Here is a 24,032-nt window from a genome sequence, read left to right on the forward strand (position 1 = left end):
CCATCTCATACACACACAAACAGGCTTTCACTCATTCACACGAGCTCACATACATCATGGTCTCCTGTTGTCTTCGGGCCATTGCAGGATGAGCTCCACCACGGCCGAGGGCCTCCTGCTACCTTCGGGCCGTATGGCCCACTGATCTTCCTGCTTCGGGGGGAGGGGGGGAGCAGCAGCTGTGCCCGCCTGCACACAGCTTCCGCTCCCTCCCTCCCAAGCAGGAAGATCGCTGGGCCGTCAGCTGGCTCGACTCCGCTTCTTCTCCTTCTTCTCATCAGTTAACAGGGCTTAGGTTTCCTGCCAGTGGCTGCTCCTGGCTGGAACATTTCTTTTTCCCGGGTAACGACAAGAGGTTGATTGGCTGCAGTCACTGGCACTCCCCCTCCTTGTCGTCACCCGCGCCGGATTGTTCTTCTCGCCCGCCTCTGCCCCTATGTAATGGGCGGCTCAAGCCATCAGTGAAGGCTCACACCATTTCACTCCCAGGCACAGCTTGAAAGCCAGATTGCTGGGGATCAAGCCAGGAAGAAAATTGAAGGAAAGCTTTTAATTGAAGTGCAACTGTTTTCTCAATTTTATTTACTAATCAAGGCCAAGTAAGAGAGTTAGAGGTTTTCAGGATAAGTCAGATTAGGGTTTATTTATAACACCATGGAAACTGTCCCAAACTCAAAGCTGAATTTCTTAGGTTAGCCCCTCTGTATGTTTCAAAATCCAAGAAGCCAACATCAAGTGTACAAGTAGTGGTCTTCATTGTACTCTGCATTTTCTATACCTTCACTGATTTCTGTAGATTAAAAGATTCCCCTAGTGAACCTGACACCTGCATTGCCCCTCCCCCACCCTAACGTTCAAGACTGCAGACAAGGATAGAGGAAGTCCCTGCATCCGGTTTGGCCTGCAGATCAGCAGCTGATTAAACTGTCAAACATAAAATACAAACAAGGAGATGTTTGAATATTTCATGATGCTTAGCTTTCTTCTTTGGTACAGAAATTTGTATAGGGTTATGATTAGTAATCAATGGCAGATAAGCTTTCAAAATTCTCAATTTCAACATAATGGCGGGATTAGCTATAAAAACGTTTGATGACCTCATAATGTGCTATGAACTGACCTGCTTCCTTTTAGGAAGCTAAGAAAACAGGAATCCTAAGTATATAGGGGGTGGGGCTCAAATAGTGCATGATCCAGGAGTCACTGGATGCATTGCTATAGGTGGCACAAATTTGAATGACATTGGATGAATGGTTCAAAAGTTATTTGGGGGGGGGGGGGGGGGGAGACGGAGACAGACACAAATACATTATGATTTTAAAAGGCCATCTTTCCTGTAGGGAGTTAGGCTAAACAAGATTGGAAACATATAGTCTATTGAGTACACACAATTTCCAAAGATGTTATTACACCGAGTGTGAATTTCCAAAATGTATATGTATAGGTGTGTGTGTATATACAAACACATCCCGATGCGTGCCCAGCGACCTCTCCTGGGCGTGTGATTCAGTATTTAAATGAGGTGGTGCGCTAATAAGGAGGCGCTAGGGACAACAGCACGACCCTAGCGCCTCCTTATTAGCGGTAGAGGTGGCTGTCAGTGGGTCCGACAACTGATGCTCTATTTTACCGGTGGCGGTTTCTGAACCCGCTGACGGATTAGGAAAATGGACGCTGGTAAAATTGAGCGTTCATTTTGCTATAATCACTGACCGGCGGGCAGATTTTTAAAAACTTTTTTTTTTTTTAAGTTTTGGCTCCTCCGACTTAATATCGCTAGGATATTAAGTTGGAGGGTGTCTGAAAAGCAGTACTATTTTCTGCTTTTCTGTACACTTTTCCGGGTTGCACAGTTGGCCGCACATTTTACTTTCAGTATCTTGGGGACTAACTAATAGCCTCATCAACGTGCATTTGCATGTGAGGAGCGCTATTAGTTTTCGGGGGGGGGGGGGGGGGGGGGGTGGCTGCATGTTTTCGACGCGCTAAACCCCTTACTGTACAAGGGGTAATAAGACGTATGTCGAAAACGTGCGGCCAATCGCACGCTAAATGGTTCGCTCGGCTGAGTACACCATACACTATTGGCCTGTGTGTGTGTGATAGACATAGAGAGGCTGTTCTTGGATATGTAAGCATAAGTGAAACTGTTTTTGTGTGTGTGACAAAGGTAAGAGTTGTTTTTTCTGAGGGATTCTTGTGTGTATTTGAAGAGAGGGCTTGAATTTGCATGTGGGTATTGGTACTGGTGACAGATGTGTTGGGTGTGAAATGGAGGATGTTTGTATGTGGGGGTATGTGTGTCAGTAATGCCATGTGTTTGTGAGTGGGTGAGACAAGGAAGCAGGGTGTGTCCTTGTCTATTTCTGTCCACGTGTTTTTTCTTCTCCAGCTTATTTGTGTCTTTTTGGTCAATTTGTGAGTATAAGTTCTGAAGCATGGGACAAATATGCACTTATGTGGACTGATATGAGGGAATAGATGCTATTTTGCTGCATTCACTGTAGTTCACATATGCTTTGGAAATCAGAAGCATAATTTTTCTAGCAATGGAAAGTTTTACACCCAAGTTAAAAATAAAATGAAAGGGCACGGACCGATATTGGCACCAGCCTATGAAAAAAGTCAAGAACATAGCCTCTCCCTTTGCGCTCATTCATGATCTCATCAAGTTGTCCTCTTTGCCAAGGGCAGTGCATTGGTAGCACCTCAAGGCTTTTGTGCTTAAAAGTTGACAAGTTGCATTCCAATTCACATTTATGCTCATGGCTTCTGAAGACCAGTTATACCACTCCGATGCTGCTCTCCCCTTTCCCCTCCTCCCCCCAAGCAAAACTAAGCTTCCATAAAGTGGAAACACAAACGTTTGCTTTCTTGTGTGCATGAAGTGGGAAATTAACACTTCATGCTATCACTGAGGGGGCACAAAAGAACCAGTGCAGTGGTGACTGCTGGCCAAAAGGATGCATTAAAACAGACCCATCAGCAACCAAAAGAGGACCTATAGCCAAACCTTGCATTTGCAAAACAGCTGTAAAAGAGAGTGTCACCCCTGTGGGTCAATGTTGTCATTTTATTTTTATGCATGTGCCTTGGAGAAGAACAGTTATACTGTTTGCAGGGTTTCTAGCACTATTACTACTACTTACCATTTCTATTGCATTATAAGCTATGAAAAATCATAAAAGATCTGCAGCCGGTACTCCTGGAAGATGAGTCCCTGCTCCACCGGGTCTGGCCTTCTGGCAACCACTTAATCTGAAGCAATAATTAGTAAAAAGCAAGCTTCCAACAGAAACTCAGAAAGAAGAAAATGGCACATACCCCTGGAACGTACCACGCTGCAAACTATGCCAGCACATAGCCCACCCACCCACTTAGGAAAAACATTCAACATAAGGGGATCCTACTCATGCTCTTTCCATAATGTAGTGTTAATAGTATTCGATGCAGAAAATATGAAGAAGCAAACTACATTGGTGAGATGGACCAGATATTAAATACATGAATTAACTCACACAGACACAAAATTAAACATCATGGCGCCACCTCCATGGGGGAGCAATTTTCTGAAGCGGTCCACTGCATCAAGGACCTTAGGATCAGGATCATTAATTAAAGGAAAATGTAACACAATTCAGGAACGTTAAGACTTGTGAAGTTAAAATAATTAGATACTCTGGAACTGACATAAAGAGTGCACCAAAGAGCTGGGTTTCTTAACCCATTATAAGCCATAAAATGAATAGTGCCTGTCCCCTTCTGATCGCTCATCAAACCTTCCTCAAACCAGCGCCTCCCCTTTCCCCTTCACACTATCATTGGAATGCATTTTATGATTCACTTATATTTCCTGGTAATGTCATCTTCTGCTCTTTCTATTATGACCTGAGGAAGAGCATTAGCTGGCAAAAGCTAGTCAAGAAATGTATTTAGTCCAATAAAAAGGAATTACTTTTTTTTTTTTGTTAACCTTTATTTTTGTGCATTCAAATGGATTAACACAGCAACCACACTATAGCATTACTAGAAATATGCAGTAGTTTTTTGGTGTATACCTTCTTTACAGCACATGTACAAATATGCAACGCTTTCTTTTGTATCTAGGGCAATTCCTCTTCGGTTTGAAATACAGCCCTGCTCTATTAGCTTCACAATGTTCAAATAGCTTTTTAAAAAATTGAGCAGGGATTTAATCCTCCTACTTTCTATTCGGTCCTAATATCTTGTCCCTTTTGGGGTTAGTAGCGGGCAATTATCCTCCACTCCTCCTGGCATTGTACAAGTTCTCAGTCTCCAGCTCACAGCTCACAGGTTACACTTGCTCTTAGTCAAAAGGGCCAAGCAGTAATGAAATGTCCCTGCTTGTTCCTTATTTCCATTCCACAGCCATCAATCAGGCCGATACACCCGCGTTTGGACGCGCGATTTCGACACGCTAGCTTTATCCCTTATTCAGTAAGGGGTCGAAAACGCGTGCCCAACCCCCCCCCCCCCCCCCGAAACTAATAGCGCCCGCAGCATGCAAATGCATGTTGATAGCCCTATTAGTTATTCCCGTGCGATTCAGAAAGTAAAATGTGCAGCCAAGCTGCACATTTTACTTTCAGAAATTAGCGTCTACCCAAAGGTAGGCGTTAATTTCTGCCGGCATCGGGGAAGTGCACAGAAAAGCAGTAAAAACTGCTTTTCTGTGCACCTTCCGACTTAATATCATGGCGATATTAAGTCGGAGGTCCCAAAAGTTAAAAATAATTTAAAAAAAAAAAAAATTTTAAATCGACCCGCATCTCGCAGGTTGATGAAAACCGGACGCTCAATTTTGCCAGCGTCCGGTTTCCGAACCCGTGGCTGTTAGCGGGTTTGAGAACAGACACCGGCAAAATTGAGCGTCGGCTGTCAAACCCGCTGACAGTTGCTGCTCCTGTCAAAAAAGAGGCGCTAGGGACGCGCTAGTGTCCTTAGCGCCTCTTTTTATCGCGGGCCCTAATTTGAATATTTTTTTTTACTGAATCACGTGCACAGGAGAGTGGCCTGTGCGTGCGCCGGGAGAGCTCTCCCATGATTTTTACTGTATCGGCCTGTGATTGGGATAACAGTAAGAGGAGGAACTAGGTCATCTTCCTCAGGACAAGTTCCATTTCCATCACCTGGACATTTCTACTAGGCAACATAGATGTAAGGTGGCATTTGTGGGTTTTCAGTGGGATCGATTTAGGGACTCGCTGTTTTCAATATTTTCGTAAGTGATCTTGCAGAGGGGTTTGTAGGAAAGGCATGTCTTTTTGCAGAGAGATTAAACAAAACGAGGAGTGATCTAAGAAAGCTGGAGATGTGGTCAAGTGCATAGTCGTTAAGGCTAAATGAAAAAAAAATGTAGTCATGCATTTGATGTTCAACAGTCAAAGGGAGTGGTACATGAAGTGGGGTTAAATACTTTTATATTGTAAACATTGTGATCTGCATTGAACTCCCCAGTAAAAGTGGAATATAAATGAAAGATAAAAATACTGATGTGCACCAAACAGGAGAGAAATCTTGGGGTGATCTTATTGGATTATCTCAAGATTGCAAAACAGTGCAAGAATTCAGTGGCCATAGCCAGAGGAATGCTAGGGAGAGGTACAGTATAATCAGTGGGAGGGCGGGGAGGCAAAGAAGGTGATAATGCCACTCTGTAAGATATTGCTGTGGCCTCTTCTGGATTGAGTCTTGTTCTGGAGGCCATATCTCCAAATGGATACGAAGAGGCAGTCCAGAGGACCTCTAACATTGTGCAAATTCTGTATCAAAATCCCCATGAAATGAGACTTAAGGACCACAAGATGTACACCCTAGACGAGAGGAGAGGCAGATGGATATGACAGAGACATTCAAATATCTCAAAGGTCTTTATAAATAAAGTAGAAGAAGAAAATATTTTCCAATTGTTCTAGAACAAGAGGTAATGGTTAAAGACTCCAGGTGATAGACTCAAGATCAACAAAATATTTCCTCACAGAAAGGCTGCTGGATGCATGAAACAGCGTCTCAGTGGAGGTGATGGATACAGGAACAATAAAAGAATTCAAGAAAGCCTGTGACAAGTATGGAGGATTCATAGCTGGGACGAAGTGAAGGAAAAGCCAGAGATCAAATCGGGTGTATAGTACTGCAAGAGGAAGTAAATTGGGCAGACTAGATGGGTCTCGTGGTCCTTATCTGCCATCAGATTCTCTGTTTCTATTTTTAATTTTGGAATCTGAGTATTTTTATTCTCAGCAGTCCTTTTATGTCTTGGGGTTTTTTTTTTTAATGTATTTGTAACCTTTAGTTGGTAGTTGGGTTTCAATCTTTGCCTGGATTACTGGGTTCAAGGAGTAGTCTCAGTTGAACAGATGGTGTCGTGGACCAGCCCAATCTGAATCACTCACACATTTAAGGTTGACGAGACATTTTTGGCCATTGGCAAGGGTCCACTGTAAAACTCAGACTCACAGATTGAGCAAACAGAAGGCAGCTAGTCTCTCTTATTGCTCTGGTGGAAACATCTTTTAATTGAAAAGGTCACACTGCAACTTTACTGGCAGTTCCACAAGGTCTGGTTAGTTACAGGAGCAAAGACAGCGACAAACTGCAGTCCGCAATCCGTTCCCAGTGAAGAGAATAGCACATAAGCACAACATATAGTTCTGACAGCCAATGTCTCTGGTGGAGGCAAATACGCCTTCCTTTCCAAGCTTGATGAGATGGTTTAGGATAGTAGTACAGCAGAAGGACTGTGGTCCCCCTCCCCCTGAGCTGATGGCAAACTCCTGAACTCTCCCTACTTTAAACACAATATACAGCAGGCCTTACTTTACTTACAGTGCTCCCATTGTTCCCAGGCAGGGGCCAGACATCTTTTTGGTTGTGTTGCATTTTCCTCCCAGTAAGGTGTTTCTTCCTTCTGCAGACTCCCTCAGAGAAAACTCAACTAGGGATTACATAAAATACTTGGGCTCTCACTGGTGGATAAACAAGAGCTTACAGGAATACATACTGCTATCCAGAGGTATGTGAATGTACTGGTCACACAGTACCATGCAGCCATATATTTTTGCACATATTAATTCTGCACAGCTGAGCATCGCTACTGTACACGCACCTGCACGAGTTCTGGAGTCAGGCGCCTGGCCTTCATCCACCTCTGGAATCGCTCCGTCTTCTTCAGCACATACTCAATGCTGCAGGATTTTGCTTTGGAGGCAGAAGCACAGATTTTCTTGTCTGACATCTCATGTTCGGATTTGGTGATTAATCTGGAAATCTCTACCTCCCTCCAGCTTTCTGCATCATCGGTATAATTCCCAGAGTAACTCTGAAGGTGGTCGGGAGGGAGTTTCAGATGGGGTGACAACCAGTTCTGAAATCTGCCAAGACAAGTAACAGCCATTCTAACATCCTTGTGAAAGAGAGAGAGTGTTTCAGGATATGAATATTCAATGATTAAATCCTGCAGCATGATTGTGTGTGTGTGTGTGTGTGTGTGTGTGTGTGTGTGAGCTGGAGGGCGATTCTATGAGCCCAAGTGAAATCATTTGATGACCACCGTGCATTGCACTGAGAGGAGCCCAGTTAATGAGAGCTCCCTGATGAGAAATTGGGAGCGGGGGAAATCTGAGGCTGGGTCTCCTGTTTGGTTGGCTCCTGCTGTATCGTTGACAATTATGCATTTGAGCCACAGGGAGGATGCACAGTGGCTCTGAGTCCGTACCAAAAGCTCCAGCTTCAGATTGGACTTTAGGTCTCGGTTCTCAAAGGCAACCAGTTGTGTGCCTAAGGTACAGGGGAGGCTCAGGGCAATCTACTGCCTGAGACAAGGGAAGAAATGATACTCTCCTCCTCCCTCCGAGGCACAGCACAGGTCAAATCACCTCTTGGAGTCTGCCCCTGTCGATGATTTGAAATGCCGGAGAAGTGAGCAGGCAGGGGGGTCAGAGTTCCCAGAGGTATTGCAGATAAGACTGGCGGTGATGTTTTTAAGAAACTGGCAACCCTGCCATACTCCTGGGAACCCTACCATCTCCAGCATTCGCACTCTGGGAAAGTGGGAGATGGGTGAATGGGGAGGGGTCTGTGCGTGATGCACTCTCTCAGGGCCGGTGCAAGGGTATTAGGTGTTTAACAAACTCTCCAGCCTTGCGCCCGTCCCTGCTCACACAGCACATAGTTAAAAAATTATGCATTAACAGATTTTACATGAAAAGGATATTCAAAGTACAGTCTTCGCATATAAAAATATCACTTACAACAACATGGTTTATTTTTTAGGGCCTGGTGTAATGCAAACATTACACCAGGCCCTAAAACACCAATACATCTCCTATTAAGAAAACAGAACAAGCCAGGCTGCTGTAGATCCCTACACAGAAACTACACAGAGGGAGAATCCCTCACTTCTGTCACATGCCAGAGCTCAGACAGACCCTCACTAAATATAGAATAAAATGACCAGAAGTGTGCAGACAAAAACTGAACTGGAAATTGCAAAAAGCCAGACACTGCATACAGTGCAACAATGGAAAAACAGAAACCACCATTCCTCATAAAACAATAAAATCAGGAAATATAAAATATCGATCATAATAGTAAAACCATACTAATAAAAGTAAATAAATATTTCAGTATACCCAACAAATAGAATAGCATTCTATAATTAAATTCATATAAACATTTTTTGAATGTTCCCAAAAACAAAATATTTGAAACAGCAGCAAACACATCAAATAACATCCAATAATTACAACTAAGGATTTAAAAAATTCCCAGCTTTCCATGCTTGGGAACTTTTGATTTCCAGTCACCGTGACATTGTCCTGGATAAGTGGGGGAAAGGAGTTATACACAAACTTTGCCAATGCTATCTCATATACACACAGGGGCGGATGTTCAAAGGGTTGCGCACGTAACCCCGAAAACCCGCTCCTGCGCGCGCCAAGCTTATTTTGCATAGGCTTGGCGTCACATGCATGTCCCGGGGCTCGAGAAAAGGGGCGGTCCGAGGCGGGGCGTGGCCAGAGGGCTCCGAAGGCCCTCTAGGCCGGGGGATTGCACGCCGGCACTTGGCCGGTGCACGCAACCTATGCCTGCTCAAAGGCAAGCGCAACTTATTTAACAAAGGTAAGGGAGGGGTTAGATAGGGCTGGGGGGCGGGTTAGGTAGGGGAAGGGAGGGGAAGATGGGGGGGGGCAGAAGGAAAGTTCCCTCCGAGGCCGCTCCGATTTTGGAGCTGTCTCGGAGGAAACGGGGAAAGCCATTGGGGTGCACGCTCTGACCCTGGATTTTATGACATGTGTGCGGCTGCGCGTGTCGGGCATAGATTCGAAAATCTGGCCCACACTTTCTAACATACATCTAACATACACACACGCACTCACTCACAGGTTCTCTCGCTCCCCCCCCTTTCCATCCCCTTTCTCATCCCCTCCTTTCTTTCTCAATCACCCCACTTTCTCTTTCTTCCTCTTCATGCACTCGGCCCTCTTTGCTTCCCCTCTTTATCTCACTTCCCCTTCCCCTGCTGTACCATTCCATTCCCTCTCACTCACCCCCATCTCTTCCCATCCCTCACCCCCTACTGACCAGTTCTCTTCTTCTTTGCGCCTGAGGTGTTCCCATCATAATTCTGCACTGACCTGAGGTTTCTTTCTCTGCTCGCGGGGCCTGGGATCCCCGTGGCCACGGGTCACGTAATAATTTTGTGACGCTGCCGTCTTCTTCCTGCCTGTGGGGGCGTCACAGTTTCGCGCCGCTGCTGCTGTCGTCTTCCTGCCCGCTGGGCTTGGGATTCCCGCAGGCACGTTACAATTTCTGGTTGCTGCTGCCATCTTATTCCTTGCCTGAGATCCCCCATGGGCAGGTCACAATTTTGCATCACTGCCATCACCTTCTTCCTGCCCACTGGCACTCGTCATTTGGAGCCACGGATGGTTGTATCTTCGTGCAGGGTGAGGCAACCGCCACAGAGGGGTTTTTTTTGTGGGTGGCGGTTGGGCATTTTTTGCTGCCTCAAAAGTTTTGCCACCTGAAGTGGCCGCCTCACCCTGCCTAATGATAGAACCACCCCTGCTAAGGTTTCATGAGCCTAAAGCTGATTCAGATTCTTTCCTGTTATGCATGTGCAATGTTAGGCATCTTCAACCTCATCTGAATATCAAGAGATGGGACTCCTAAGTGATGCAGTTTTAAGACATCCAACCTATGCGGCCTAATTGATTTTTAGATCTCAGTGCCCAAGTATTTTTAAAGTGTTATAATGGCTTTGGTTTGAATAGATAAAGCCGGGTTTGAGTGTGACTAGACAATATTTCGTCCTTCTGTTTTGTTCCAGTTATGAAGTGCTTGATTAGATGTTGAAGGAAAGAAACTTTTATGTGCTTAAAAATTAGATGCCACAAACCCTAGAGAATTTGGAAAAGCTGCGTACCTGTTCAGTTTCTTGCTCATCTCTCCGATATTGTGCTTTGGATCTTATGTGCCCAAATGGCAACTGCTTGCAAAGCCAGGTACAGGACATATTTAAGTGACCGTTAGCACACGCTGGTAATCAGGAAGCAGCCAATATAACCCTCTCAAAGAGGAATTCAAGTTTCAGTTCTGCAAAAAACAGATGTTTTGCAGTGGAGGAGTGAAGGTCAGAGCACCCCCTGCCTCTTTCAGTTATTTGGATATCATTTCAAACTCTTGCCCTCCTTCAAAAACTAAATATGGAAAGCATTGTCTGAAAATTAAGTGTTGAAAAAAATTCTGGGGATTGTGAAGAAATGTTTTACAACCCTACCTAAATATTAGCTAATCCCCCCCCCCAAAAAAAAAACAACCTAACAATAACATGTTAGTGTATCACATGGCCTACATATTAATGGAGCAGGAGGATTTTCTGTGGTGTATGTGTCCGAGTATAATCTTTTGGCTCCCAAATGGATGAAAATTGAATTATTGCATAGAGGTCTGATCATTTTCTGCTGGTTCTTTTTTTTTTTAGGAGAACAAACATCATGTTTTTTGTGACAGCAACAGCAATCAACTTGTCTACCCAACTTGCACCTGGTCATCGTCAACTCCTCTTTCTCTCTGCTGAAACATATATAGTGAGGTCAATAATCAAAGACACATAGCTGGATAACCTACGAGAGTCATTCAACTATATGCCAACTTTTTTTTATATCACTGGCACTACTTAGCTACATTTTAGCTTGCTAAATCATTATTCAACTAAAATTTAGCTGAATAAGTTGGTGGTGTTTTGGGCGTGTTTTGTGTTGGGGATGAGTTAGTTGGGAAACTTATCTGACTAACTCCAATAATAAGAGTTAGCCGAAAAAGTTACCACTTACTGGCTCCCCCTCCCTCCTTTTTTTAAATATAGCCAGATAAACCTAAAATTATCTAATCGAGGATATCCCAAAGATAACCAGTGAGGTTTAAAAGTATCTGGTTAAATGTAACTGGGTAACTTTATTCAGGAATATTCAGTAGGATTTTTATCCTACTGAATATCTCTGATAATTTATCTAGCTAACTTTATCTGGACAAATTTATTTTATTTATTTATTTATTTATTAATTTCTATACCGGCTTTCACGACCAAAGGTTGCATCAAGTCGGTTTACATTTAACAAGTCGTATAATAAACATAGAACTAGGGTAATTGAACTGGTGCAGAAAATAATAGTTACAATGAACAAGGAAATTACCAACTGGGATAGGAGGAAAAAAGAGAAAAGGGACAGGAATACTTACATAGTAAAACGCATTTACAGTGAATATTTATTATTCACTGTAAATGTAATAATATTTATTATTCAAATGATTTATTACTCGTGTACTCACCGTCCAGGTCTGCTTTTGGGGACAGGGGTACACAAAGAGGGTTGTGGCCTACACAAGGCCCTATGACCTCCCAGAGGGCAGTCTTTTCAAGGCCCTTAGATTTTTCTATCTTTCTGGGGTCTTCGGCACGAAAAAACCCTCACACAATCCACTCCAAGCTGTTGTTCGAAATAAAACTTGTGGCAGGAAAAACAAAATCCAGAGCACAGCACACAAGACGGTGGTGCACTCCAACAAACACAGTCTAAAGTACAACACCCCCCCCCCCCCCCCCCATCTTTCTTATACTCTCCCAAACCGGTCAGCTCTATAGGGAAGGTAGCCTTCCACCCTGGGTCCTCCCAGCATCTTTTGGGTAATGCAGATCTTCTTCTCACTGTCTCTCTTTCGCTTAATGGAGTCTCTGGCTGCTGGAGTTAATCAGTCAGCATGCCTGAAGATTTTCCTGGGCAGGCTACTTCTCTCTGGAACCTCCTAAGACAATCTTCTCCACTGCACGCTGTCTCTGGAGAAATCCCTCCTTTCTGGAGCTCCTCAAAGGTAGGGTTCGTCCCTCTTCTGAACTCTCTGGGGATCCAGAGCTTCACCCCCTCCTGCCTCTGGATCTTTTTACTCCTTTCAGGCAAGGAGAAGCACCTGCTCCCTCAGCCCTGTGTTAAGGCTGATTCTCAGCTCCTGACTCCTGAATCCTCTTTACTGCATCACATGGATGCAAGGGATTTTATACACACTTCCAACCCAACCCCCCCAAGGGGGAGTGGTACGCAACATTAGCAGACCTACCGTACACTGACCTCACACATAGGGGCAGGTTCTGGATAGCAACCTCTGACTCACTCTACTGACAAGCTGGCCAGTCAAGGCCAATGAGGCCATACCCCTGATGGGCAACCACCTCCAGCAGAGGAAGAACTGAGCACCCTGTCGCACTCAGATTTATTAACTGCTTATTTGAATGTAGGGTTCACCCAAAATGGTTTGCAGCATATTAGAATAGCAGCATAGGGCAGGGGTCAACTGCACTGGCACAATAAGAAAGGTGCATAACAATAGCAACCAAAAGCACATTACAGCTTGGCAATAAAAGGTGCACCTTAGGACTGACTTTACAAAGATCGACAACTTATGGCTAATTTCTATCAGTTATAATAAAGGTGCAAAAGAGGAAGAGCGTAGACAAAAATAAGCCACCTTCCAAAGCAGAAAATTTCTGCCATCTCTGTGGCCACCATGCTAGCACCCCTGGTGTAGAATACCTTCATCTGCCTTCCATGTAATCATCAGCCAAGGCTAAATACCTACTCTTCAACTTTTTTTAGACTTTTTAGGCAAATAAACGTATCTTATTCCACAATGAAACTCCCCGACACGAGTCTGTGTTTCGTTCCCTGCATCAGGGAGATGTTCATATTAACTGCCACTCTTTCTTTCATTAATCGATTCTTTCAAATATCAGCTTGCTTCCGGTTCTCGGATCCTGGCACCACGAAAACTGCTATGGCGATGACGACAACAAGCCCCGTGTCGGGGAGTTTCAATTCATTGTGGAATAAGATACGTTTTATTTGCATAACAAAAGTAAAAAAAAATAAAATGGAATGGGCTAATGATTATACGTAAGGCAAATGAAGGTATTCTACACCGGGGGTGCCTAGTATGATGGTCACAGAGATGGCAAAAATGTTCTGCTTTGGAAGCTGGGTTATGTTCATCTCCATGAGTAACACAGCAGAAAAGCACTAGTGACTAACTTGCAAAATGAATCACATCATAGCAGCTCCACGGTCTATTAAAAAAAATCAGCCGTGTGACGACTACGCCTTCTAAGCAATCTGTAATTGTTGAAAGCTGGGGTGGAGTTGCTGCAGAGAAAGGAGCTCTAGGCCTTGTGCGACGGTGACGCCTGTGGACCGGATTTAGCGCTCTAGAAGGACCCCTGGTGCATGGCTGCTGGCCCAAGGCTGCTGCTGTGATGAGGGCATTAACATAAACTGGGAAGGGATATAGAACGGATGTTGCAGACGAAGGGCCAAGCTGCCAGATCCCATCTCCGGTTCAAGTTTAGGTGGAAGCTCCAAAGAGCAGATGGAAACTGATCTTTTGAGCTTCAAAAAATGCAGGTCTCAAAATCAGTTTTGGTTTCATTGGAATATGTAATGCTTTGCGGTATTAAACTATTATGTTATCTGTACAATTAATTGTTTAAAACAATGTGTGTAATAACTGGCGCGTATCCTGTTCTACAATTTAAATGAGACATTTTACATATCCTGTTTTAGGTGGTGACTAGAAAATCTTGCTGGCCATCAATTATTTTGAACTTCCTTGCTCGGGCACAGTGCAGTGGTGTTGGACTACAGAAATATTACTGAGGAGGACACTGCTAAAATTAATAGTGGTACGCAGTAAGAAACCAGCACAGGGCATTCCCATGCTAGAAATGTGCTTCTCGCTGCAGGAACGGCTTCCATGTTCTTGTGCACATTTTGCTGCCCGAACAGTGAAAAGGCTGATAAGCAAGATGCATCTCTCCGGATGAGAACCTCCCTGCCCTGCAAAGGGGCACCACTAGTCGAAGGGCTGGCCCTGGGCCCGAGTCCCAAATCTTTTAAGTATCTAGGAATGCCACTGAATTTGAGCTTCTCCTACTTATCTACAAGTGCCTTCAACCTTTAGTTCCTCATTACCTCTCCTCTCTTACCTCATCATGCACTCCTCATGATCTCCGTTCATCGAATAAGCTGCTCTTATCTGTGCCTTCCTGCTCCACCACCACCTCCAGATTCCATGCTTTCTGCTTTGCAGTGCTCCGTGACTTCCTCTGTGGCCGTATTCAAGTTCCACCTAAAATCCCACCCTTTTGAGGTTGCTTTTAAATCTTAAAACCCCAACTCTTCCAGATCCTGGCCTTCTTGATTTTACTCATGTTAACTGTAATAGGTACATTTCCTGAAAATACTTTTCACTTACTTTGTCAGTGGGTCTTGGCTAAATTGCAAGCTCCACAGAGCGGCAATCTCTGCATCTGTACAGGGCTGGGTACGTCTAGCAGCGCTAGAGACATGACATGCACTGTCAGTAATCGTAGTTAACGGCTGTTCTGTCAGCTAGGCTGGTCTGAAAAGATCCTCTGGCCACAAAGCCTAAAGCGGTTGCCTCTTTCACGGCAACATGTCAAACAAGCAGAAAGCTGTGCTAAAAGCACTGAAAGGACTTCTGCCCCTAAGGCAGTGGTTTGAAACCCAATTCTTGGAAGCACCCTAGTCCCTTGTGGTTTTCATGTTTTCCACAGTGAATATGCATGAGAGATATTTGCGTCCACCTGAGTCGAAAAACTCAGACGATGGATCCCAATGGCCCAGGACAATCTGAAAATCAGACTGGCTGAGCAGAGGGCTCACTCAAAGGCCGGGCTGAGACTAGGGTTAGGGTTGCCACCTCACTTCAGCCCAACCATGTGGTCTTGGTTTTGCCCTGTTGCCTGCATACATTTTGGTTTTGATTGTTTCCTTTGATTTCCCTAAGAAAATCATAACTACAACTCCATGCATGTAAGGAGGTAAAAGAAAAAGAAAGGCGGACTGGATCAGCTTGTTCGGTTGTCCTGGGGTGACGCGGCAGTCCTGCTAAGAGCTAAACATATAAATCGGGCAAACGTCCACTGTGCTCCTTTGAATACATTTTTGTTTGATATTTTCTGTGCATTTCTTTCCCGCCCCCACCCCCCAGATGTTGCAGGAAACGAAATCCTTGGCCGAACAGGATGTTCTGTTTCCAAACTGTGAGAGGAAAGTGATTGGGCTTGTGCTTAATTCTGTCCCTCTGGCTCCTGTTCTCCTCATTCTCTCCTAAATGCTCACAGAAATGTGAAATAGTTTGTGATATCTGTGGTGCTGCCCTTCTTTAGCTACATTTAGAAAGCAGCTTCTCAATAGCTAATGTGTCCCCCGCCTTTGTTCTCTGTCCCTGATTTTTCCTGGAAACGTTATGGGATTGTTAGGGTGGTGCGAAAGAGTTTCCTGTGAGAAAGGAATAGAAAGATGGAAAAAAAGGGACAGATTTTTGCTGGGAACCTTAAATGTGCAAATGCTCAGAGACCGAATGAACAGCCAGCCTGCGCTGTCTACGCTTCTCGGGGTTAAGGAAGGAGGTCACTTCGTTACCTTAAGGGTCTAAGAGTCTTTCCCATAGATACAAAGGGGAAGTGTTCAGAGGCCCATCTAGGTGCAAAGTCCACTGCGGTTTTGTACCCGTGGACCTGGGAGGCAATTTTCAAAGAAAACTATTTATTTATTTATTTAGGGGGTTTTATATACCGCAGTACGTAAAAAGATACATCACCGCGGTTTACAATAAACAATGCGCAATGCGCAATGCGCATTGTTTATTGTAAACTATGTGCAATGCGCATGGTTGTTCTTTTAAAAATGTGCTTACGTGGGTTCCCAGTGCTAAAAGCACCCTCGGACTTTGCAACTCCTTACCCTGTGGACATAGGAAAGAGGGGCTTGGGGGGATTACATGCACAGATTGAAACCATTCTGCATGCATACTTCACTCACCCTACCTAAACACGTCCCAGGGACCATCTCTTTTTAAAGTAACTAAAAATATGCTTCTTATGAACTCTGCTTATAGCTTTTTTTTTTTTTTACATGTGTATCTATTTATTTATTTAAAACATTTATATACCACATATTCTACGTTCTAAGCATTTTACAATATAATATATACAATTTAATATAAATTTAATATAAATTAATTGATACAAAAATTAAAATATCACAAATTCACGTAAAATACAGGACCTCACTGCTGTTCCAATACAACTGCCTATAAAATGATCCTACGTGCCTATCCACATTAAGATGCTTACCAGGGGGTAGCTCCAAGGCGTACATTAGGTACCAATCTATTCTTGCCTACCTATTTAAAAATGTTCAGATATTTGTAGCGGGGATTAGAACCCGCTCTAATATTTTCCCAATGGTCTTGGTGGGGTTTGGTAGATATCCTGCATCTCCCCAGCTTTTGGACCATCCTCTTTTTCGGGATGGGTCTCGGCGCTATAAATTGGCACTGAGCACGAGAAGAAAGTCAGAGGTTTGGTGGCAGAGAGGAGAGAGGGTTAGGAGATATGGGAGAGGGAAGGAGAGAAGACATCATCCCTGGATCTCACAGAAGGGTGTTATTGTAGGAGAAGACATGCATAGGTCCTCAAGGCCCAAGCAAGTGAAGATGTTTTGAGGTTGAGTGTTTCAGCTTTTTGAGAGAGGATTCTGCATTTTTGGATCAGCTCCTGACTGAAAGGGAGGATCCGCTGGAGGAAATGACTGGATCCCTGTTTTTGCATCTTGTGTCCAGTAAACGGTAAGGTGGAAGGCAGACTGAAGTTTTTGGAAAGATTTGACATTTTCTGGAGTTCTTTGAGCTTTCGATAGTTGTTTGAAGATTCAACCTATTTTTTGAGGGGGGGGGGGGGGGTTTCTCAGCATCCCTGACATATATTGGAGTTGGAAGAGAATTTACCTGCCCTTGTTTGAGAAGGCATTTTGGACCAGGGCACAAATGACAGAAGGAGGGTCATCAAAAGAGGCACTATGGACAAAGACAAGTGCATTTTTAATTCACATTTTCCTCATCCCGTTTATGATTTTTGGAATCCTAGCATGGGTGCTCCTTTTTAAGTTGTACCGAAACCATTTTATTACTTGACCACCACCTCTGGACTTTGAGCCTTTTTATTACAGGATTGCCTTGGGACCATCACTGTGAGTATTGAGATAAGAGAGAAACCCCAGCACAACACCTAGGGCCTCAGAGACTTAGGTTTCCTCCCTGCCGGAGAACCCTGACCTCCAGGGCTGAATTTGGGTGTTTTTGTGGATCTGGGATAGTGAAGACAGCCTTGGGACTTTGCTGTGACCCTTCGATTAGGTTACATAAAGTATCTAACAGCCATGCACAAGGACGACACATTTACAGGTTTACTCCAGGTGAAATCAGTGGCTCCTATTTCTAGCCATGCAGTGTTAATTCAAAGCCTCCTAAAAACATGCAAATTTAGAAACAGTAATTCAGGACACAGCATACTGGTTCAGCCGCTACAAGCGTGCACTTTTCACAGACTCAAAGCCAAGATAAAGTAGCTCCTAAGATCTGTTTCTCATCCCCCCAACCCCCATGTCTATGGCATGGAGATATTTTTTCCATTCTTGTAACCTGTACGAGTAATAATCTGTAGGAAATGCTGGAAAGCACTCTTCTAGTTTTAAGAATGCCTCATCTTTCATCTTGAAATGACATCAGAAATACCCATGCCCCCTATCCTTCCTTATATATCTTCTGAAAAATGCCCAAGAAGGCTCTCAGGCTCTCTCAAACAAGGGAGTGCGCCTAAGACACTCAGCAATGGTCAATGAACCTTCAAAATCCATGGCTCATCTTCTATGAAGGCAGCTGAGCCTTAAAGGGCAAAACCAGCAGTAGCAGAGACAATGCAAACAGAAACCATGAGGCAAAACTCTCAGGCACCTTTAAGCCCTGGTCATCTCAGACAACTTTAATACCAGCACGAGTTCTAGAATAGGTTTGGAAGAGAAATGGTCCTGCTGTCTGATATTTTAGTAGCTTGCCTCTCTGGACACTTTGTCATCAAGCATGCACAAGCGGAAGGCAATGTCTCTGACAGGCAGGTATAACTAAGGACAATTAATTTTGCTAACGAGTGGCGAGGGATAACCCCCCTGCCAGAAGACAGTCCCGGCCTGACATCTGAATTCGCCTCCTGCTATTACCTGGCTGACAGCTGCACTGGCGTGGCGTTATACGGTCATTTTTTTTTGGTATACACTTCCAGTGATGAGTATGTAAAGCAAGAAGACACCTCCCACCCTCCCCCCCTTAGAATATTAACAGTGAATACCCACATCAAGAGTGTGGGAACCTCTGTCATTTCTATCTGTCAGGCAGTAGTAAATGGGCGGGGGGGGGGGGGGGATAAAAGTAATTAATTAATTGGCATTGTTTGTTCTCCTGTATGATCACAGGCTCCACTGTTTCTCTTTCCTGGCTGAGCTCATATGCTAAACCTTTCTTTTCTTGGTAGAAAAGGGAGAAGAACTGGAGAACATTTTCTGAGCTCAGATGCCAGAAAGAACCAAACATGAGGAATTACAGTGGTTGCCATATTTCAGTCACCTATTGGAAGCCACACAGTAGTCCACAGCCCCTGCTCTGGCAATGTGCGCATAGCTACAGTTAATAGAGAAACCGTGGGCTGGCTCTGTGGCAATGCTACACGATCCCATGCAGAGGGCCTCCTAGTTTCAATTCTTCCCCCTGAGCTGGGGGTTGCTGCAGAGACAATATTTACAGTCATGGAGAGAGTCATGGCCATTGTTAAGGGCGACACCTGCTGGCTGGGGTTAGTCCCTGATACAGGGTTCCACAAGAAACTCTAGCACACGGCCTCCAGCCTCGCCATGTCTGCAATGGCCAGACTGGGAACAGCGGGAGGGTGAGTCTATTAAAATGGGGGGGAAGTCCCCAGGTAGTTCCAAAAAAAGGCTCATGGCACCAGGATCCCATGTAATCACTGTGAAAACCAACCAGCGGCAGGATGCTAAAGGAACCAGAGTACCTTGCTGACATTATTTGTTCGCTAACTGCCACCACCCATCTCTCTTAGCAGAAAAGCAAGCTCAGAGATCATTTCCTGCTTCACTTCTAGAGTTTGGCCTTGGACTGTTAATTTCGATAACCGACCCCATCCATCCTTAACACTGACACCAGATCGAGGTGAGGAACATTCATTATAACAGCAGTGGACAGCAAGACTGAGATGCTGTTAATAGACTAAGGCTATATACAATATATTAATTCTATTGGGAGGGCAGGCAAGCAATTCTATCATCTGCATACATCCTCCCTAAGTCTGCCTTACGGCACTTAATGGGAATTATAAACTTAAACCTTCAATTTCCTTCTCATTTTAAGTATCACCCAGGAATGGATTAATGCCTGGAGAAGGCAAGCTTCCAAGTTGTAAGTGCTAGCAAGCAGAATAACTCATCTTCCTGTGCACAGTAGACCACCTGGTCTGATTTTAAATACTTTTTGCATTAGTGATGAGTTTGCATGCATGGCTGACCTTATTTCTTCTTTAAAGAACTTCTTACAGATGGATGTTCCAACACAGGCGTTGCATTTATCAAGTCCCAGGAAAGCCTTGCCGAAATTGTAGTTGGATTTCAGACGGGGCACTGAAGTGGTGGCAGCAACCTCCAAGGATGGGATACAAGCCTGAGTTAAAATCTGGAACAGAATCAGCACACGCCAGGCTTCGGGAGATGGGCAGCACATCCATGACCCCATTGATAAGATCTCCCCGGCCGTTCTGTGCTGCACTTCTGGAGCTTTCACCGCGCTTCACCTAAAATTCTTATCTCACGGTGGGATTTTTCAGCCTTTGAATAACAGAAAAATGGAATTTGCCCTTGCAAGACAGAAATACTGTCCATCCTGCACCAACTTCTTGGTGGTTCTCTCAGCTTCCTATTTTAGGTGGGAAGCAAGGTTCCTGTAGTGGGAGGGGTGAGGAAGTGCATGGAGGATAAGAGATAACTTGGGTTGCTATGGTTCCCTTTCCTTTTGCTTCATGCAGCTGCATTGACCCACCCATGACCATGTTCCAAAACAAAAGCAAGAACTCATCTGAACTTCTGTAGATAAGTGAAGGATATCCTGATGCTACAGAAGAGGACATAATTAAAGGTGCAGAGGAAAATTATGCATTTAAATATCTGGGGAAAAAGTTATATTAGTTGATCTTTCCCAGGAGAAATCGTGCTGCTAGAAGCATGTACACCTGCAGTTAGAAATAAGTTGATTTCTGCACAATTGTCCATTTTTCCTCTTGCAGCAGTTAAAGGGCAAGGTTTTCCACTTTTTTACCTCTTTCTCTCTCCTCCCTACCTCTCTGAACTTTTATGTATCCGCATTCTTTGAAAACTCTTGGTGCCGGAGAGGACAGCCAGCTCCTTCCTTCTCTTGGCCTGAGGCTTTCGGGGGGGAGTGTGTGGAGGGTGCATCTCGCTGCTTGTGAAACTGCAGCCCATCTCGTCCTGATATGTGAGGATATCCTCGGTACTGACAGAGGGGCCGATGCAATACATTTTGCAGAAAGCGGCACTGACTTTTCAGCCCCCGCTTTCTTAGTGCATGCATGGCGCCCGCAAGGGGGGGGGGGGCGCCATGCAATATGCAAATTAGGGGGTTGCGCTAGCAAGGAGGCGCTAGGGTCGCTTGCACGACCTTAGCACCTCCTTGCTAATGCGACCCCCGCGGCGGCATTGCTTTACCGGCGTTGGTCTTCATAACTTGGCGGTCTGCAGAGGTATTTTCTTTCTTTTTTTTTTTTTTATTGAAGAAGCACCGAAAAGCAGTTTTTTCTGCTTTTCTGTACTTTTTTCAGTGCGCGCAGCTATTAACGCCTGCTCCAAGCAGGCATTAAAAGCTGAGTGATAAATGTGCGTCTGAGACGCACATTTATTTTATTGCATGCGGAGTGAATGAGTAATAGCCTCATTCTCATGCATTTGCATGTGATGAGCGCTAACTCATTCACTCCGCATCGGACGCGCATTAAATCGGCGCTAATCCTCCTATTGCATTAGGGGGGTGGATTAGCGCCTGTTTAGCCCGTGTCCGACAGCTTGTGTGAGCGCACTGTATTGCATCGGCCCCAGAGAAAGGAAACTCCTTCCCCCACCCATCCAGCTCTGAAATGCCAAGGTCACTGAGGAAGAAGCTGACCCTGAAGTCCCCTAGCATTTAGGAGGCTAATACTCCCATGGAAAACCTTGATTCTCCTTAGACACTAATGATGAAGACAATCCCTCTGATTCCCATGCTAATTGCTTTCTCGCTGCTTCATTCGTACGTGGACAACATTAACATGGGAGTACTGCCCTCGTCTTATAAAAACATAATTTGCTGGCAATTATGTCAAATCATCAAAGAGACATATTTAGATTTTGTGCTAAAATGAACAGCTCATTCTGAAATTTTAACATTAGAACCTTTTTGGCACATTAACCTTTGTTTTATATTGGCTGTACTAACATTTTGATTCTTAAATCTTTTTCTTTCAAGAAATAAAATAAACAATTATTTAACCAGTGTTGAAAACTCCTGGCTGATTCCTTATTTCATTCTCCTTCATCATAATTTCTTTCACGTCTCCATTTCAATTCTTTCTCTCTCTCTTTATTACATATCCTCCAAGTATCCTGCAGTTTTGCAGACTCTGATCCCCTCCCATCCCCCATCTTTGCTCTCACTCTCTCTCTCTCTCTCTCTCTTTCTCCTTCCCACTCTTTCTCCTTCCCAGGTTTGGAACTAGGGAAGGGGGGGGGGGGGGGAAGCAAGGGGGCAGCTGGCTCAGGTAAGAAGCCCAAGTGGGCGCCATCAGCAGGGCAGCTTTTACCTACCTACCTAAACGCACAAGGCTCTGCCCCGAGCAGGGTCGGTGCTAGCTTGTTTGCTGCCCCGTACGAAAAATTACTGTACCCCCCCCCAACCCCAATTCATTCAGTGCTTGTCCCAGGTCCATCAAATAAAGCCCAGATCACTCCTGCAATCTATATTTTTAAAAACTGACCCGCCCCACCCCCACCCCAGAACCCATGGATAGGGAAGGGTATTAGGTACCCTAGGGAAACCTTACAGTCTGGCCACCCCTCCACACACACACTCCCACACCCTTTACAGACGCACACAGTTAAATTATGCATTTATAACAAATTGTACATGAAAAAGAACATTCAAGAGTACAGTCATCTGAGGCAAAAATATCACTTACAACATACATATTATATTTACATGCACTGCTGTGGTGCCAACCAGAAAACTCCGCAAAAAAGAACCCTGGAGCTCCTATGGAATTAGACGTTTTGTAATGCGTACTGGGTGTGAGCCTGGCCCTCAGAAAGCCATGAACAAACAAAATTACCATTACAATATAGTAAACCCTCCTATACCAAAACAACCCTAACAACCTTATCTATGAAAAGGCAACACTGCACATAATACACCAGGCCCTGGAACACCAATAAAACTCTTATTAGGAAACCAGGCTGCTATAGATCCCTGCACAGAAATTACATGTCAGAAAAATATCTCACCTCGGTCACATATGCAGAGCACAGAGAGACCCTGACCAAATACAGAATAAAGAGACAAGAAAGTATAAATAGAAACCTGCTGAGAAGAACTGAACTGGAACCCACAACAAGCCAACCTCTATATGCAGAGCAACAATGGAAAAATAGAAACATTACCATTCTTCATAAAACATTAAATAAAATCAAGAAATATAAAACATTAATCATAATAGTAAAGTCATAGTCATAAAAAGAATATTTCAAACTAATTACCGTAATGAATAAGAATATCCAATATTTCCCAAACACCAATAAAATATTTCAAAACATCTGATGAATAAAAATATCCAATAATTAAAAAATGTTCTATTCTCCCCCCAAAAATAAATATTTTGAAAGAGCAGAATCATCAAATTACATCCAATAATTTGAACTAATAAAGATTTTTAAAAATCTTCTGCTCTCCCTACCTGTGATCTTCTGATTTCCAGTCACCCTGAGATTGTCGTGGTTTGGGGGAGGTAGGGCCACACAAATTTTATCTTCTCTCTCACACACATGCATAATAACACATTCATTCTCTCTCACGCTCCCTCTCTCTAGCATACACAACCTACCTCTCCCTCACACATACATTTTTTGTGTGTGTGTGTGTGTGTGTGTGTGTGTGTGCCTGTGAGAATCTATGTGACACATGGGCTCTCACATAGACATTCACAGGCACACAGGCTCTCAGACACACACTAGCACTCACGCACACACATGACCTCCTATTGTCATCGGATTGTGGTGGGATGAGCTCACCACTGCCCCCTAGACCTCTTGTTGTCTTCGGGCCATGGCGGGATGAGCTTCATCAAGTCCCCGTGGGCCTTCTGTTGTCTTTGGGCCGTGGTGGGATGAGCTCCATCATGGCCTACTGACCTTTCTGCTTCACAAGGGATGATGGGTGGGAGCGGAAGCTGGGTGCAGGTGCGCGCAAACAGAAGACCCGGGCCTCTTAATTTCAGCTGC

General features: G+C 44.4%; 1 protein-coding gene across 1 annotated transcript in view; it reads right to left on the reverse strand.

Annotated features, from left to right (window-relative positions):
- DIPK2B (divergent protein kinase domain 2B) overlaps positions 1-20,417 on the reverse strand; it is a 49,998-nt gene extending 29,581 nt beyond the window's left edge. Inside the window, exons 1-2 of the mRNA XM_029603419.1 lie at positions 20,006-20,417; positions 7,127-7,391 (exon numbers count right to left, since the gene is read on the reverse strand). Of these exons, the coding sequence (XP_029459279.1) occupies positions 7,127-7,391; positions 20,006-20,229 (489 nt within the window). The 5' untranslated portion in view covers positions 20,230-20,417. The remainder of the gene's footprint in view (positions 1-7,126; positions 7,392-20,005) is intronic.
- Positions 20,418-24,032: the final 3,615 nt, after the last annotated feature.

The sequence above is a fragment of the Rhinatrema bivittatum genome, chromosome 5 (assembly GCF_901001135.1).
Source record: "Rhinatrema bivittatum chromosome 5, aRhiBiv1.1, whole genome shotgun sequence".
NCBI classification, from domain to species: Eukaryota; Metazoa; Chordata; class Amphibia; order Gymnophiona; family Rhinatrematidae; genus Rhinatrema; species Rhinatrema bivittatum.